Raw genomic sequence first — 18852 nt, forward strand, 5'->3', positions numbered from 1 at the left:
TCCTCACAGAGATTTGACTGGAGCTCACCTTAGCACCAACAAGTGAAGATTGGTGCCTAAGGATTTTTAATTGTCTTTTAATTGCATTTTCTAATGTATCAGATGTTGAAGAACTGCTTTGCTGCTGCCTAGTTTACAGTATGTGGTGTTTACTTTGGGGGCTTTATTTGATTTTACCATGCATACTTTTATTCAAATTGCAGCTTTTAGGGCATTTGAGTGTAAACTGCCTAGAGACCTTGGTTAAGGAGTAGTCAATTTCATACATGTTCTCTGGTTGTCACAGTCCACTTTTCAATAAATGACTTGAATCAATCTTGAGTCCTAGCAAATGCCTGGACAAACCCTTGCAGTTTTCTTGGTAGGATTTTCAGACATGGTTTGCCCTGCTCTTCTTCCTAGGATTGAGAGAATAACTGGACCAAAGTCACCCAAATTATTTCCAGAATTGGAACTAACAGTTTCTTTCCTCCTCCTCCAGCATCTTAACCACTAGATCAATTTGTCTCTCATGTCTTGCCTGTCTTTAAAGCTAATAACTATATCACAAAATGTGGGGAAGTAGATCAATAGATCATAGTTAGTTTGGAAGAACAGAGTCCAGGACATTGCACTTTGAAATGAAGGCGGAAAGAAATTCTCCAAAATCCATAAACTGGGAGCCTTGAGGAGATTATAATCCTAATATGGAGACTATCAGCACAATATAAAAAAGATGTTGAGAGTCTGGAAAGGGTGAGGAGAAGAGCAACAAAGATGATTAGGGGGCTGAAGGCTAAAACGTATGAGGAACGATGGCATGAATTGGATATGTCTAGTTTAACGAAGAAAAGGATGAGGGGTGACATGATAGCAGGGTTCCAATATCTCAGGGGTGGCCCCAAAGGAGAGGAGGTCAACCAATTCTCCAAAGCATAGGTCCCCAACCTTTTGGGCACCAGGGACCAGTTCCACGAAGAAAGGTTTTTCCATGGACCGAAGAGGGCGTGGTTTTGTGTGCTGCCTGCATCCCACAGAGGGGGCTTTGCTTGTTTGTACACACTGGTTGCTGGCATGCCACAGCCTGGTACCAGTCCATGGACCGGGGGTTGGGGACCCCTGCTCCAAAGCACCAGAAGATCACCTTTTGTGACTTCCTCACAAGGAAAGTCAGTGGGGAAGCCAGATTCAGTTAATAACTGTGTTACTAACTTAATAACTGCAGTGATTCACTTAACAACTGAGGCAAAAAAGATTGTGAAATGAGGCAAAATTCATCTAACAAATGCCTCACTTAGGAACAGAATTTTTGCGATTTTGGGATTTGCAATCCAGATATGGTGGCTTTGTTCTTGGCAATATGGAAGACAGGATATTCACAGACATTTGTTGGCTACTGTAATTTCAAGACCACCACAATTCACCCATAAGATTTCCACTGAGAGTCTGTTCTTCTCTGAAAGAATTTTTGGAAGTAAGTTCCCTTTTATCAAAGTGAATAAGGAATAAATTAACTTCTCTATGTGGTATACTCTCATCTTGACATTTAAGTGACAGGGACTGGCTAAGATTGCCAACAATTAACCTGGACACCATAGTGTCTCTTAACCAAGATTAAGAAAGAAAGGAACATTGTTTCTATGTCTTGAATTCAGCTATAAGCTTCCTTGCCTGTGTGGCTTAACATGATTATGGCTTAGCACTCACCCATAGTGGCTATAAATCACAGTTAATGAGTTGGAAGACATGCGGACCCAGCCATTGTGGCTTATTCAACAGACTCCAATTAAAACAAACTCTGCGTTAACAGAATGTTTGAACCCAACCAATAACTTTCATGGTTGTAATTAGAAAACCAGGATTAGATATTTTCAGCCTGATATATCATCTGAAGGTCAAAGGGCAACTTCTGCCTTCTGAACTGTCTGGCTGAGAGCCACACATAAGGAAAATGGAATTATTCAGAGAATGGTCAAAGTAAAAAGTAATAAATAAATGGATGGATGGATGAATGAATGAATGAAATAATTTTCCAACTGATCTCTGAGGATGGAGAAAATAGCAAAAGAACTAAAAGAGAGCCAGGGCTTTTTTAATACAAGCCTAACAAAGATGTAACCATTTCATGTTGGAAAGGACAAATGGAGTGCTAATAGTATTGATTTTATGAAATATCCATCCCAAGCAGACTCATTGTTTCAAGGGTAATATCCATCAGCCCTGAGGGCAGAGAAGTCCTACATGTGGAAGAGGCTGTCTTCTTTTGTGTGAGCCTGTTGCTAAAAGCCAGAGAAATAGAGGAGATAGGGAGAGGCATTTTGCATTAATTTCAACCCCAACAGCAATTCAGCCCACAGCTGTCACTGCTGTAAGAACCAAGGTGTCCTTTCTTGGCATCGTCCACCCCGGTTACAGTAGATCTGGCTGTTGTTGCAAGCAGAAGAATTCGGATTGGCTTTTTGGGCATCTTCAAGGTTGCGCAGTTGAATATTCTCACTTCATTGGTGACAGGGATTTCTTCTGGGCACTGGGTCCAACTTGTGTCCTCGGGTACCCAGCTGTAGCTTGTGTTATAGGAATTGTTCTCATCTTTGCCCGCTAACAGGTAAATCTTACCTTGGAATTCCAATGCGCAAGCAAATGCCAAGGCAATGGGCAATTCTGGTATGTTGACTTCCCAGTTGACTCTGCCATTCTCACACAGGTAAAAGCTACCTTTGGTACAGGAAGGAACCTCTTCGCTGGCCATCCCAGTGTGGCCTAGAACATTGCCCCTCTCCTCTGAGTATCCACCCAAAACATATATCCCATTTCCAACTGAGACAGCAGCTGCACCATAACAGGCAAACTCCATGGGAACCTCGGTCCACCAATTGGCATTTGTGTCATAGATAAGAAGACCCCGGTAGCTCCAGGAAGCTTTCCCTCCTATTAGGTAGAGCTTATTCTTGAGCACTGCCGAAGCAGGGTACATCAAAGCAAGGGGAAGGTTAGCAATGGAAGTCCAAATATTCTCCTCCACGCAAAAGGCTTCAGCAGAAGAAAGAGGACCCAGATCACTGCAGCCTCCAAGAGCATAGAGTTTCTTGTTGCAGGTTAGGAAGGGATGCACAGCCCGGGTTGTGCTCATAGATGGAAGCTGCATCCATTGACTAGTCAAGGAACTGTATTCATAGAGAGTATCAACAAAAGTACAATTGTCTTTCTGGCCACCAGACAGATAAAGTTTGCATCCCACGGAAGCACATCCAGAGTAGCTCAGATATTTTACTGGTGGTAACTTCTCCCACTTCTCTGCATGAGGATCAAAACAATGCAAATAAGATTCTGGGTTGTCTCCATCCTGGAACCTGTTTTCATTGACCTCTACACAGACAAAATAGTTGTCATACATGCCTTTTCTGAGCCCACCACTCTCTTGCAATCTCCCTGCCCCATCCAGCTCCTTCCACCTGAGGCGCACATGGCGATAATATTCTGCCATATCTGCCTGGACGTCAACCAGCTCATCATGAGTGAGCAGTGGAAAGCGGACATGTCCAAGAAGCTTCTTAAACAGTGGGAGACGTAGGGAGGTTGCAGCTTCCACCCAGCTGCGCACAGCCTGATAGATGACCAGTTCAGAGGTTATTTCCAAGTGGTCTGAGCAGATGAGATTGATCAAAGCAGCAGAATCCAGATTCAGGAAAGCATCTTGCTTTGTGAGGGTTCCAAAATGTTGTTCAATGTAACTTAGAGCTGCTTGAAGTAAGGGTGGGTGATTGAACTCAAAGGCCAAGCCGTACAGTTTGAGGCAATTACCCATGGAAATATTCATCTCAAGAAACCTGAGAGAAAAGCGAAGATAAACGTAGAGTCAAACATTTTTACTAATGCATTCATCTGTTTTATCTTTAGGTGAAAACTAATTGCTTTCTATTTTTGGGATCCAGATATTATTGGGAGTGTACAAATTACCCAAGATCCGATTCAAATTTTCGATCCAAAAGGTCTGTACAAATCCTGGCTGTTAATGGAATGCAACTCAACGGTTTATATTAGGGACTGATATAAAGTTTCAGGAATTGTACAGAAATTCTTGAGTCAAATACATTTTATCAGAATTGTTAGATCCACTCAGAAGCACCAAACTTCATTGCATACCCTAAAATGATTCTATGATTCAGGATGGTGATTTGATTTGAAGAGATTATTAAATCCAGTTATGTGTTGTGGGATCCTTGATTGTTAGGTCATCTCTGAGCTTGCTTGTTTTCTTAGGTAAAGGTAAAGGTTCCCCCGCACATGCGTGCTAGTCGTTTCCAACTCTAGGGGCCGGTGCTCATCTCCGTTTCAAAGCCGAAGAGCCAGCGCTTGTCCGAGGACGTCTCCGTGGTCATGTGGCCAGCATGACTAGACGCCAAAGGAGCACGGAACGCTGTTACCTTCCCACCGCAGTGGTCCCTATTTTTCTACTTGCATTTTTACGTGCTTTCGAACTGCTAGGTGGGCAGAAGCTGGGATGAGTAACAGGTGCTTACTCTGCTATGCGGCACTCGGGATTCGACCCACCAAACTGCTGACCTTCTGATCGACAAGCTCAGCATCCTAACCCACTGAGCCACCGCGTCCCTTTTTTTCTTACAGATGCTTTATTATCCAATTCAGCAAATAACAGGCCAATTAAGGAGCCACCAAGAACATTCCCACCAACGCTGACAGGGCAAGCCACTTGCATATAAATAGAGAGAAAAACCTCTCTTCGTTCAAGCACTGATGATGTTATCTAGTTGGGTAATGAAGTGTCTGCAAGAAAACAAACATGTTTGAAGAACACCAAAGGACTTCACAGTTCAACCCTGAGCTACCAATATTCTCTTCTATGAATCATTGTTAGCTTGGGATGAAGTGACAATGCAGCTCTGAAATCCCTTTTTTCATCCTTAGATATCTTTTATACCAATCTTCTCCCCCATGGAATTCATGCCACTTTCTAACTTGATAGGGTTTGTTGTCCTTGCCTTGGGCTGAGACCTTGCTGATAGTTTTGGATTGAGAGAGCAAAAGTTGCTGAAGGGTAGAAGATACAGGATAAGTGATATGCTGGATTTTTCTCTCCAGACGTTTGAGGAAGCCAAGGGTTGCTAAGCATCTTCCTCAACATTCAGTTTGCAAACTTGTAAATAACCAGACTCCCTCCTTTGAAAAGAAAGCAACTTTGATTAAGCAATGGCACTTTCCTTGGCACAGTGGGAGATTCATGTATGAAACAGTCACAAGGAGCGTTATGCTTTTGGGCTGTCTATAATGATGTGTTTCCAAGAATATTGCAAAGTTCAGCCAATGACTTCTCCAGAGCTGCATGAAATCCTAGAAAGGTTACGGTTTGACCCCCAGAACTCTTTGCAAAGTTGCCATCCAATTATATGTTTTAATGAGGCAGAAAGGGAAAATTATAAAAGGCATGGGGGATACTCCTATTAATGCCATTTAATGGTTTTAATTTGAATAAAAAGTAAATTGCATTGTGTTTCATTTACATTTAGATGTAAATGTTAAGTATAAATCAAGTTTAGTTTTTGTCCCAGTCCTCTCATGTCAGTATCTTGGCACTGTGCCCTTTTGGGAACACAGTATGCCTTGAAGAAAAAGTCGTTGGTTTCAGACAACACACTAATTTTCTCACCTCAGGTTAATCTAAACACACTGGGCTCCACACGACTTGCTATGCCTGAATAAGCCAACTTTATGATGGCTCTGTATTATGGCCTGGCTCACGTGCTAAGACAATGGTTGTTTCCCCACAACATACTGAAATACAAAAGACCCCCATTTTAGCTTAGACTACCATATTGTGCTTGGACTGCAAGGCGATCAAACCGGTCAGTCCTAGAGGAGATCAACCCTGACTGCTCTTTAGAAGGCCAGATCCTGAAGTTGAAACTCAAATACTTTGGCCACCTAATGAGAAGGACTGACTGGAGAAGAGCCTAATGCTGGGAAAGGTTGAGGGCAAGAGAAGAAGGGGACGACAGAGAATGAGGTGGCTGGATGGAGTCACTGAAGCAGTAGGTGTGAGCTTAAATAAACTCCAGAAGATGGTAGAGGACAGGAAGGCCTGGAGGAACATTGTCCATGGGGTCGTGATGGGTTGGACACGACTTTGCAAATAACAACAACAATAACCATATTGTGCAAATATAACTCCTAAAAGGTTTTGCAGCCCTGACTTTAGGGAGGCAAGACACCTTCATCCTTAGTGATTTGACTTTGATGTAGTTGGCAATACGGTGCTTATAGTAGGTGAAACTTTGGAAGTTCAGTTTTTGCTATACAAGGTAGTCCTTGTGTTATGACCACAAAATTTCTGTTGCTAACCAAGACAGCTAAGTGACTTTTGCCCCACTCTACGACCTTTCTTGCCACAGTTATTAAGTTGTTAAGTTTAGTAACACGGTTGTTAAATGAACCTGGCTTCCCTGTTGACTTGGTTTGTCAGAAGGACTCAAAAAGATGATCACATGACCCCAGAACATTGCAAGCATCATAAATATGAGTCAGTTGTCATGCATACGAATTTTGATCATGTGACCCTGGGGATGCTGCAACAGTCATAAGTGTGAAAAATGGTTATATCACTTTTTCCAGTGTTGTTGTAACTTCAGTCACTAAACAAATGACTGTAAACCAAGAACTAACTGTATTGGGAATCTGACAGTATGGTAAAGGTAAAGATAAAGGTTCCCCCGCATATGCGTGCTAGTCGTTTCCGACTCTAGGGGCCGTTGCTCATCTCCGTTTCAAAGCCAAAGAGTCAGCGCTTGTCCGAGGATGTCTCCGTGGTCATGTGCCCGGCATGACTAGATGCCAAAGGTGCATGGAACGCTGTTACCTTCCCATTGTAGTGGTCCCTATTTTTCTACTTGCATTTTTATGTGCTTTAGAACTGCTAGGTTGGCAGAAGCTGGGACAAGTAACAGGCGCTCACTCTGTTACGCAGCACTTGGGATTTGACCCGCCAAACTGCAGACCATCTGATTGACAAGCTTAGCGTCCTAACCCACTGAGCCACTGTGTATGCAGGACCTGCTAATTCAGAGTGGGTTTTGGGCTGCTAGACTAACAAGCTGGATAGTTTTCTAAAGATGTTGCAAAGTCCTTTGTGATCAGTGAAAAGCAGAGGATATAGTGTGATAGGTAGGAATTAGCTCAGTTGCCAGAATGAACCCCATTCCTTTCTTCTTAGGACGTCTTGCTAAAGAGACCATGAGAATTATGCTTGGAAAAAGAATGACTTCCAATTTTAGGTGGATCTTGACTAAAGAACTAAGGAGAAACTTCCTAACAGTGAGAACAATTAACCCAGGGGTCTTCAAACTGGGCAACTTTAAGACTTGTGGACTTCAACTCCCAGAATTCCTCAGCCAGGCCTGGCTGAGGAATTCTGGGAGTTGAAGTCCACAAGTCTTAAAGTTGCCAAGTTTGAAGACCCCTGAGTTAACCGGTGGAACTTCAGAATTTTTGGTGGTCCTTCATTGGAGGCTTTTAAGAAGAGACTGGACAGCCACTTGTCTGAAGTGGTGTAGGATGTTCTGCTTGAGCAGGGGATTTGACTAGAAGACCTCCAAGGTCCCTTCCATCTCTGTTATTTTGTAAATGTTACCTTCCAACTGTTTCTTTTAATGGGAGGATTTGAAGCTTGCTAGCTGCAATGAAAAGATCCTGAGCAGTCTCAGCTGAGAGGGACAATTCTTCTGTGTAGAGATAATCCAGCAAGCAGTGAAGTGTGGAGGCCGTCATGTCCTCAAGTAAGATCTCTCCATTCTGAGACTCGCAGCTGCCACTGGTGAAGAGATCTCGAAAATAAGGGCTAACAGATGCCAGCAGCATCCTGCAGGGGAAAAAAACCCACCAAAAATGATTAAACATAGGATGACTTTGGGCAGGGGTTTTCAAACTTGGCCCTTTTATGACTTGTGGACTTCAACTCCCAGAATTCCTCAGCCAGACATGCTGGCTGAGGAATTCTGGGAGTTGAAATCCACAAGTCATAAAAGGGTCAAGTTTGAAGACCCCTGTCTTTGGGCATTTATATTCATTTGAGGAAAGGGAAATCTGGGAGACGAAGTACATACCTTTTCAAAATGCCATGGTTAAGAAACATTGCTCTGAGATAATTCCACATTAATAAGATGAGATATTTGCAGACCCCTCATATCCTGGACATCAACTGTTTCAACTGCTCCCCTTGGGATGGCACTACAGAGCATTGCATGCCAAAACAACTAGACACAAGGATGTTTTCCCCCCTCATGCTGTCACTCTGCTGAACATCTAATTCTCACAGTGCTGTTTGCGCATTTATCCATGTAGTATGGCTGGAGTATTATTATTTATCTTTCTTATTATCTTCTTTACTCATCCATCTTATTGAGGTGATGGTGATGATGTGATGATGATGATGATTCTGTTGTTTTGTATGTACACTGAGAACTTTTGCACCAGAGACAAATTCCTTGTGTGTTTAATCACACTTGGCCAGATAAACTTCCCTCCTTCCTTCCTTCCTTCCTTCCTTCCTTCCTTCCTTCCTTCCTTCCTTCCTTCCTTCCTTCCTTCCTTCCTTCCTTCCTTCCTTCCCCTCCCTCCCTCCCTCCCTCTCCTTCCTTCCTTCCTTCCTTCCTTCCTTCCTTCCTTCCTTCCTTCCTTCCTTCCTTCCTTCCTACCATGATAGATTAATAATTTTACTCAATTAAAAGTACTGTAGATTGGAAGGACCAGCTTTTTTTTAATGGGTTGTAGTTCAGCAATGTCTGCATAGCGAGAGATGCCTCAGTCTGTAGGACTTACCTGTGGCAAGGAAATCTCCTTCCTTCAACCCCCAAAGTGACATCACAAAGTTGTTGGGACTGGTATAGCTGTTTCAAACCTAGCAAAACAAATAAGCACATGTGTGTGGATGCGCGTGCGCGCACACACACACACACACACACACACACACACACACACACACACAAAAGTAGAAAGCCCCAAATCTCTCATAGCTCCTGCAGTTTGGTCGTGTCTTGCTCCAGATTAAATCATCAAGAAAGGGGCCCACTGTAATACCCAGGATCACTTGTACTCAATTTTTCTAGAGCATCATGTCTCAACAAAGTCCATTCCTTTGTTGAGAAGTTCTTACATTTCTCTCTGTTTTATTAATGTTCTTCCTCATCATCCCAAGTCATTTGTTCAAGTTGGTCTCTTGCATGCCTTTCTAATATTGGAAAATAATAATTGTGTCTTCCCTTAATTTTCACTCATACACATTCAATCGGCCTAAGGTTTTTTTTTAAACCATTCCTCATGGGATTTGAAGTTATTCAGGATAAGGAACAGCCTCACCCAAAGTAGAGGGCTCCAGATATGCAGGACCACCTGCCCTAATCTTTGGCTAGTATGCTGTCAGAGAAGGCTGTTCTTGATGATCCTCAAACTTACCTTGACATAAATAGGTTTCATGAGACTGAAGTGGTTTTTCTAACCCATCTTCTTCATCGCTGTCTCTCAGGGAATCCATTCTGTCAGCCTCCCAAGCAGGCTTAGGAACCAGCCAAAGAATTCATCACGTTCCTCTGTCTGGGAATTGATGAGAATGGGGATTTAAACAACTCTTTACCTCAAGCCAGGAATAAATCCTTGCAAGAACTAGTCACCTATTTCTCCTAGTTTTGCACTAGCCTATCTTCTGAAATGTCATCTTTAGCTGATCAAACAATTTTGCTAAAAATGGAAAATTCATACTCACGTCCTACGATGGAAGGCCTGAAATCTATGGCAAATCTGGAGTTTTTCAGGCATTCAATCAATGTTTGGAATTTCTACTTTAGACTTAAACTATAATTCTGAGACCAACGAGAAATTTATAGATTTGAATATTTATAATTTAAGGACTTCAGAATCCAAAACAACCCAAGCACATTTGAGTGAAAATACCAACGGGAAAATTATAGATTTGAATATTTATAATTTACGGACTTCAGAATCCAAAACAACCAAAACGCATTTGAGTGAAAATACCAACAAGAAAATTATAGATTTGAATATTTATAATTTACGGACTTCAGAATCCAAAACACTCAAAACACATTTCTTCCTGCCCTTTCCATGTCTTCAAGCCTAATCTCTTTATTCAATTCCAAAGTCCCCAAATGCTGTTCCTCCTGTAATGGGAGAAAAATAAATCAGGACCAGCTAATACACTGCTAGCTGAACTGCAGCAGATCAATAAAGATTGATTTTGACTCACAGTTACTTAACACCAGCAAGACAGAAAAGTTTTCCCCCTTTCTTCTGAAGCTGCTGAAATGAAGAAAATAGGGGACGAGGGGATGCCACAAATATGTGGCTTTTCTATTGTGCAATACAACAGTGGCTTCTCTGACTGAGCTTACATTGCGTGGTCCTTGGTGCTCTCGGAGGTTATTTATTTTCTTGCAGACATTTGATTACCCAACTAGGTAACATTATCAGTGCTAGAGTGATGTTAACAAGTTGGGCAATCAAAGGCTTGCAAGAAAACAACCAAGCTCAGACAATCTCAAAGGTGTTTTTTCCAAAAGACAGTTGGACTTTCTTGGTTTTTTTTTATGGAAAACATTTTGGTTCTCATCCAAGAAGCTTCATCCAGTTTTTCCTGGATGAGAAGTGAAACGTTTTTTTTTTTTTGGGGGGGGGGAAACCAAGAAAGTCAGCCTGCCTTTTGAAAAAGTATCTTTGGGATAACCATGAGCTGGGTGATTGAGAATCTCCACAGACATCAAGCCCAGAGAACACCAAGGATCCCACTATTTAACCCCGAGCTTCAAATATTCTCTTCTTTGAGTTTACATTCACAGCCATTCTTGCTTCCTAATCCTAACCATATAGTTACCCCTTTGCAACACTCTTCTGCATCTGGGCTGTGGATGTGATTTATAGTTAAAAAACAAGGCCCAGATCCCACAAGTTTCATGCCTGCCTGAACTGCTAACCTCTGTCTCAGAGACAGGGCCTCAATCCTTTCTCTAGACTTGCATAGTAGGGAGATCAAAGGGAAGAGAAGATTGAGAATGGTTTCTTTCACTCTTAGTTCCAACTGTCCCAACTGCCAGTGGATGTTCTTAAGGGGGCAGGCAGATTTTGTAGGCAATTGGACAAGTTTAGAAATGGTCAAGTCTGGCCTGGAGGCTGTTCTCTCTGGTTGATCCTCCTCAGCTTATCTGACTAGCTTATTCAGGGGATATATAATTCATTAGCAATACCTGTGCAGGATCAAGGTGGAATCTGCCTGTAGTATTGTGTGGAAAACATCATCTTGCTTATATCTTGTGCTGCTTGTCATTCAGTTTGATTGGAGAGAATTTGGGGGGAAAGACTCATGACTGCACTAATTCAGTTATGGCAAAGATACGCAGGTGCGCGCACACGCAGAGACAGACAGAGAGACACCTGATTTATTTATTAAACAAATTTATATAGCTATGCAATTCACACATAGGTGACTCCGATAGGCTTACAACATTTAAAAACTTTAAAAGATCCACCATATAATAAAACCATTTAAAAAACCCTCTACCTCATCCCCCATGGCAGCAACAATACAATCTAATCATCCACTTCATCAGCTTCATTTCCTTCCATTCCTGGTTTCCTGACAAAAAAATGTTTGTAGAGCCTTTCAGAAAACCACAGATTGGGGGTCAACCGTATCTCAGGAAGAATGATGTTCCATAAGAGGCCACCATTGAAAAGGTCCTTTTTCATGGTCCTACCAGATGACAGTCCCTAACTGATGGGACTTGTAACATGCCCTGCCTTCCAGTCCTGGTGGAAGGCTAACCCTAATCCTAATAAGAATGAGGTGGTCCACTTATTTTATCTTCTTATCTAGATAACCTATCTACATACTCATCCGGTAATCCGGGTCCAGATTACCTACGGCAACACCTGCGGCCGGCGTCAACTGCCCTCCGTCCAGTGCGCTCCCACAGAGAGGGCCTCCTCAGGGTGCCTCCAATCAAAGAATGCCGATTGATGGCCCCCAGGGGGAGAGCGTTCTCTGTGGGTGCGCCAGACCTGTGGAACCGCTTGCCGGTCGAGCTCCGGATGGCCCCCGACCTCCACTCCTTCCGGCGCGATCTCAAAACCTTTTTTGAACAAGCTGGCCTGGTCTGATGGGATGGGGTTGGGTTTTTTATAAATTAGTTTTAACTTTTAATATGTATTAATTACTACGGGCATAGTTGTTTAATCACTTTTTAATTTTTGTACCCTGTTTTTTATTATGTATTGCCCTGTTCACCGCCCTGAGTCCTTCGGGAGAAGGGCGGTATACAAATTAAATTATTAAATTAAATTAAATCCCTCCATCTATCTTGTATCCTGCCACCTATCTACGTATCTAGAGAGCCTATCCACCCACCCACCCACCCATTCACCCATCCATCCATCCATCCATCCATCTTATATTCTGCCACAATGAAAGTGATTTTGTTATCTGGAGTTTTAGGCTATATTATTAACATTTTAATAAAGGTGACATTAGCATTTTAGCATGGTATCTGTGCCTCAGTTTGAAGTTTAGGAAGCCATGTTTTTCCTTTGAGCCAAAGCCATTTCCTTTGATGTGCCAAAACTAGCCCTTTCATGGACCATCCATCAAGCAATCTGGCTGTATTATGAAGTCTTTGAGGATTTCAAACGTTAAAGAAACAAGCCCGAATGGGGAAAAAAGAGAGGCAACTTATTTTAAGGCTGTCTGTTTTTTCTCAGGTCCAATCAATGTCATTTATTGTTTGATTGGTTGCTTTCTGACACATCACATATATCGAATATATGTATCATTTGTTTCTGTACCCAGTTCAGAAGACTTTATCTTTCAAAAGTGCCTTTTGCTTTGCCTGGTTCATATGGGGGGAAGGATTTATTTATTTATTTATTTATTTATTTATTTATTTATTTATTTATTTATTAATTAATGGGACTTATATCCCGCCCTATCTCCCGAGGGACTCAGGGCGGCTAACAACAACAAAACTTAAAGGTCTTTGTACAGTAAATAAAAAATAAAAATTGAAATAAATTAAAATAAATTAAAGATTAGAGTTAAAAATTGTAAACATAATTAAAATCCCTGTCAGTCCAGGTCAGCCAGGTGGAACAGGAGTGTTTTGAGGCCGCGGCAAAAGGACCGGAGATCTGGGGCCATCCGAAGCTCAGGGGGGAGCTGGTTCCACAGGGCTGGCGCTCCCACAGAGAAGGCTCTTCCCCTGAGGGTCGCAAGCCGGCATTGTCCAGCCGACGGTACCCTGAGGAGGCCTTCTCTGTGTGAGCGTACTGGGTGATGGGAATTCGTTCCCGGCAGCAGATGGTCCTGCAAGTATCCTGGGCCTAAGCCATGTAGGGCTTTAAAGGTAAGAACCAGCACCTTAAATCTCACCCGGAGGGCAACCGGTAGCCAATGCAGCTCACGCAGGAGGGGTGTAATATGGGAGTATCGGGGTGCTCCCATCACTACCCATGTAGCTGCACATTTATTGGATGTTTCTTTCTCAAACTTAGAGACTAGGTTCTTTCCATCTCCATGACAACTTGGATGCTTGATTTTGATGGGCATCAGTGTTGTTGCCTCAAAACCCCGAGTCTGGTGTGTTGCTGATGAGAACCTGCTCCTTCCATTTGAGAAAGTCACTTTGAGAACAATTAATAATTAATTAAAGTGAGAAGAATTAATCGATGGAATAGCTTGCCTCCTGGACTTTTGTGTGCTCCATCAGTGGAGGTTTTCAAGAGTAGACGGGACAACCATTTGACTGGGATGGTATAAGGCAGGCATGTCAAACTCGCGACGTCACGTGACGTCGCGCAACGTATCGGAACTTTTTCCCATTGCCGAAAATGGGATGGGCGCGGTTTCTCCGTGATGCTCTGGCCTGCGGGCCGGCAGTTTGACACCCCTGGTATAAGGTCTCCTGCTTTCAGGCGGCTGGACTAGAAGACCTCTAAGGTCCCTTCCAGCTCTATGATTCTATGTTCTATCTTTACAAAGAGGCTTCTGTCCATCAGAAAATACAAATTAACAAGTAATTCAGGCAAAGCAAAAAGGATTTATTAAGTGAGTGTGTAGGGGTGTGTGTGTCAAGTCTTGTTTTTAGGGTATGGAGACAAATGATAGATACATTTGGTATACTGACAAGCAATTAAACAATAAAAGACATTGATTACATGCAAAACCTGAACAATGGAAAACATTGATTCTAGACAACTTCCCACAAGTGGCAAATTTATGACTTAAAATTATTCCTTTGTATCATTCTTAAAATGAGCAAGCTGTATTCAAAGACTTTCAGAATAATCCTCTCTCTATTGTTTAGTGCTAAAAAGAAACAGTCTTGGCTAAGACGAAAAGGACCTATTTTCCTGAAATTAAAGACAGAGGCTCAGACTGCCACATTCAAAGCACTGATATCCCCTTTTCAAATGCAAATAACAAAGCCTAAAATTCCAGGTAACTGTGTCAGTTTACACAGAATATAATTCAAGTCAAATATCCATGGCTTGATTAAAGCCAAGTAACAATAAAATAGGGATCAAAAAAGAATTATAAGATCATAGAGTTGGAAGGTACAGAATAGGTCAGAGGTAGGCAATCTTGGCTCTTTTATGACTCATGGACTTCAACTCCCAGAATTCCTGAGCCAGCTCTGCTGGCTGAGAAATTCTGGGAGTTGAAGTCCATGAGTCATAAAAGAGCCAAGGTTGCCTAGCCCTGGAATAGGTTAACAAATCCATCCATTGCACACTGTAGGAGTCACTCTATTACCACAGATCATGATGATGATGATAATAATAATGATAATGATAATAATGATAATAACAACTGCAACTGATGATTATCCATTGAAAACATCCAAGGAAGGGGAAAAAAAACACTCCGTGAGGTAACTTAGTTCACTGACTGACTACTCCTACTGTCAAGAACTTTTTCCTAATGAATTTTACCAAAGATTTTATTTGTATTTCAGATTTTATCAGCACTTATAACTGTCACTCCATTTAAACAATGACAAATGGAAATTTTTAAGTTCATAAGGCAAGAGGAAACCCCCCCCCCCAGGAATTAGATATAAATTACTGCAAGATGCTAAAGAAAGAGACTTTGACTTTGGGTTTTGCTGATTAGATAGGTTGGTATATATTATTATATATTATTATAGTATATATTATTATGTAAAAGCAAAAAGATGAGGCTGTATGTTATTTCCTTATTCTACGGTGCTAAAAAGAGCTGGAAATCAATGCTTCTCTTTCTTTTCCCTTTCTTTCCCTACACCTTTTCCTCTTCCCCCTTTCCTCCCTTACTTTCCCTTTACTTTCATTTAATAATAATAGTAATAAATTGGAAGGGACCTTGGAGGTCATCTAGTCCAACCCCCTGCTAAGGCAGGAAACCCTATACCATTTCAGACAAATGGCTGTCCAGTCTCTTCTTAAGTACATTTTTCTTTGTACTTTATATTTTGACAAACTAATACATTTTTTTAAAAAAGTTCTTCCTAAAGCCTAATCCAGTGTTTCTCAAGCTTGACAACTCTAAGACATGTGGACTTCAAGTCCACATAAATTCTCCCCAGTCAGCACAAATTCTGGGAGCTGAAGTCAACACATCTTAGAGTGGACCAAGTTGAGAAACACTGATCTAATCTATATCTACACTTTTGAAGCTTAATCCTATTAGTGTGCATGATTTACAACTCTAATTCTGGGCTCAGTTATGGTAATAAATTGAGGATTACCTATGATCATGCAGTCAGAATGTACCCAGGTTGTTAGAAAGCAAGTGCTAGAATCCTTGAGGGTAAAGCTTAGAGAAGATAATTAGGGAACTGGAGGCGAAAACATACGAAGAACGGTTGTAGGAATTGGGTATGTCTAATTTAATGAAGAGAAGGACTAGGGGTGATATGATAGCAGTGTTTCAATATCTCAGGGGCTGCCACAAAGGAGAATCAAGCTGTTCTCCAAAGCACCAGAAGTCAGGACCAGAAGCAACGGATGGAAACTAATCAAGGAGAGAAGCAATCTAGAACTAAGGAGAAATTCCCTGACAGTTAGGACAATTAATTGGTGCAACAACTTGCCTCCAGAAGTTCTGGGTGCTCCATCACTGGAGGCTTTTAAGAATACATTGGAGAGCCATTTGTCTGAGAGGTTGTAAGGTCTCCTGCTTGAGCAGGGGGTTGGACTAGAAGACCTCTAAGATCCCTTCCAATTCTGTTATTCTGTTAAGACAAAGCATTTTAGAGATGAGGGTTTTCCTCTTCCTGTTGACAGACTTTAGGAGGTGGAAAATGCATTCTGTTATAATCTAACCTACAGTAATCTACATTAGTCTATACAATATTCTTCTCTTTATTCTGGCATGCACATAAACTACCTATTTCTAGATTTCTTAGCTTCTGTTTCTAACAGAAAGCAGCTTACAGAGAAGAGCAACAAAGATGATTAGAGGACTGGAGGCTAAAATATATAAGGAACGGTTGCTGGAATTGGGTATGTCTAGTTTAATGAAGAGAAGGGTGAGGGGTGACATGATAGCAGCATTCCAATATCTCAGGGGCTGCCCCAAAGAAGAAGGAGTCAAGCTATTCTCCAAAGTGCCAGAAGGCAGGACAAGAAGCAATGGATGGAAACTAATCAAGGAGAGAAGCAACCTAGAACTTTGGAGAAACTTCCTGACAGTTAGAACAATTAACCAGTGGAACAACCTGCCTCCAGAAGCTGTGAATGCTCCAACACTGGAAGTTTTTAAGAAGAGACTGGACAGCCATTTGTCTGAAATGGTATAGGGCACAGGTCTGCAACCTGTGGCTCCGGAGCCGCATGCGGCTCTTTCAGCCATCTCCTGCGGCTCCCAGTCTTCTGCCATGTGCAGTCCCCCCCAAAAAAAAGTGGGACTAAAAAAGTTCAACCAATCAATTCAAATATGCAGGGTAGGTGCATATCTCGCCTTGGCTCCACTCTTCAGTCAAACCCTGTTCTGTGCATGCGTGCATGTACGCACATGCGTACACATTTTTTGCGGCTCCCAGTTTTTCCTTTTGTGAGGGAACCGGTTCCGAGTGGCTCTTTCACTGTTTCAGGTTGCTGACCCCTGGTATAGGGTTTCCTGCCTGAGCAGGGGGTTGGACTAGATGACCTCCAAGGTCCCTTCCAACTTTACTATTATGATTATAATTTCAGAGGGATCTTCCTTTTCTTCTGCAAAATTTTAGAGTTTCAAATCTTGCTGTGTCACAAGATGAATGATGAATAAATCAATAAGTAATAATGATATTTATACAGCTAGCACTCTCATGAAAAGATTAAATCTGACTCTTGTGCCAGATAAGTCATTCTTATTAGACCTGCATTAGAAATAGATGGAATATATCTAAATCTTAGAAACTGTTAATAAATATTTGAGCTTGATACTTAATTCATTTTCCTTCTTCTTATCTTAAAGTGGGATAAATGGATAGTGCTAATTCTGGTCCTTAGTTTTTCATGTGCCCATTCATAAATGTTTTATATTGCTTTTCTCTGTTAATGTCCATATTTCAAAGAACTCACAAATCCATATTTAGGTATATTTTTTCATTTATTATTTTGAGCACAGTCCCTTGCAAGACAAGTGTTTCAAAAGTCCATTTCTTTCATGCAGCCATGGTGTGCTGCAACCAGCCATAAACATGACTTGGTTGCCAAGGGGCAAAATGTCATATGACCATGGGGATGTGTGTGCAGCCATTGGTACTCCAGAAATAGGCTGTAAGTAGCTTTTGGTGGTGGTGAGGAGCTCCATCGTAACTTTGAATGGTTGCTAAGCAACCAGTCATTAAGTGAGGGCTACCTCTATGCATTTGGATGTAGCATACAATTTGGAGAGGTGTGACTTCAAATACACAAAACAAGTTAGTGGAGCTGGAGATCACAGTTTATGATTTAGTCTAATTAGGACTAAATTCACAACTCCTTGCAGATATGAACCACTTCTTTTTCCCTCTTTTGTACATTGCTCCAATAAGGTAGCAACCTCAGGGAGCAACCAAGCCTGCCCTATGCAGAAACCCAAACTTGGAAAGTAGCATAATTTTTCTGGTAGCCCCACAGGGGCATAGAACTGTTTGGATAATGGGCACCAAGAAGCTGTTGTAATACATTTGCCAATTAATTTGTGAATCAGCTGTTAAAACAGCCTTCCTAAACAGTGAACCCATGAACAAGCCAGCTTGACCCCCAGTGACTACATAAACCCATCAGTTTTGCCCAGCAACAGGGTCACCGTTTTATTCAGGGTGGTTTTTCAACCTCCCCATTTAGCTTGCAGCCTTAGGATTTGCTGGTAATTTCCCATTCAATATTAACCTGGTTGAAACCTGGTTAGCATTTTTGAGATGAGTTAAGGGCAGCTAAATGCTGCTGTGGATTAATCTAAATACGATTCATTTTATTCTTTACCCAAGCCAGGTTTCCATGAAGCCAAAATGAGCACTGGTTTCTAATGCAAGGTTCTAAAATGAAGTGCCTCTTTTGCTAGGCTGCAAAAGTGTGTTTTATTTACTCTTGACTTCATACTTTGGTTCTTTGATTGTTCTTTTCATACCAAAATGGCCTATGCGTTCACAACAATCCCCAATCCCTATTTTGTTGGCTTTTCAAAATCCCTGTGAATGCAAAGCCAACACAGTCCTAGGTGGCATTAACTAGGGATAGAATCAAGTTCACATTAAGTATTAATATTGCTTTACTGGCTTGGTAAGACCAAACATAGAATACAGTACCCAGTTTTGGGCATCACAATAGAAAAAAATGTTCAGACTCTAGAAAGAG

General features: G+C 41.7%; 1 protein-coding gene across 1 annotated transcript; it reads right to left on the reverse strand.

Moving 5' to 3' along the window:
• Positions 1–2308: 2308 nt before the first annotated feature.
• LOC310637684 (kelch-like protein 26) lies at positions 2309–9520 on the reverse strand (the record flags this gene model as incomplete). Its single annotated transcript, XM_083358185.1, has 4 exons — positions 2309–3806; positions 7622–7849; positions 8809–8887; positions 9442–9520. 4 exons carry the CDS (start codon positions 9518–9520, stop codon positions 2309–2311), a joined length of 1884 nt encoding a protein of 627 aa, XP_083214311.1.
• Positions 9521–18852: the final 9332 nt, after the last annotated feature.

The sequence above is a fragment of the Vipera ursinii genome (genome assembly GCF_947247035.1).
Source record: "Vipera ursinii genome assembly, chromosome: 3".
Classification (NCBI taxonomy): Eukaryota; Metazoa; Chordata; class Lepidosauria; order Squamata; family Viperidae; genus Vipera; species Vipera ursinii.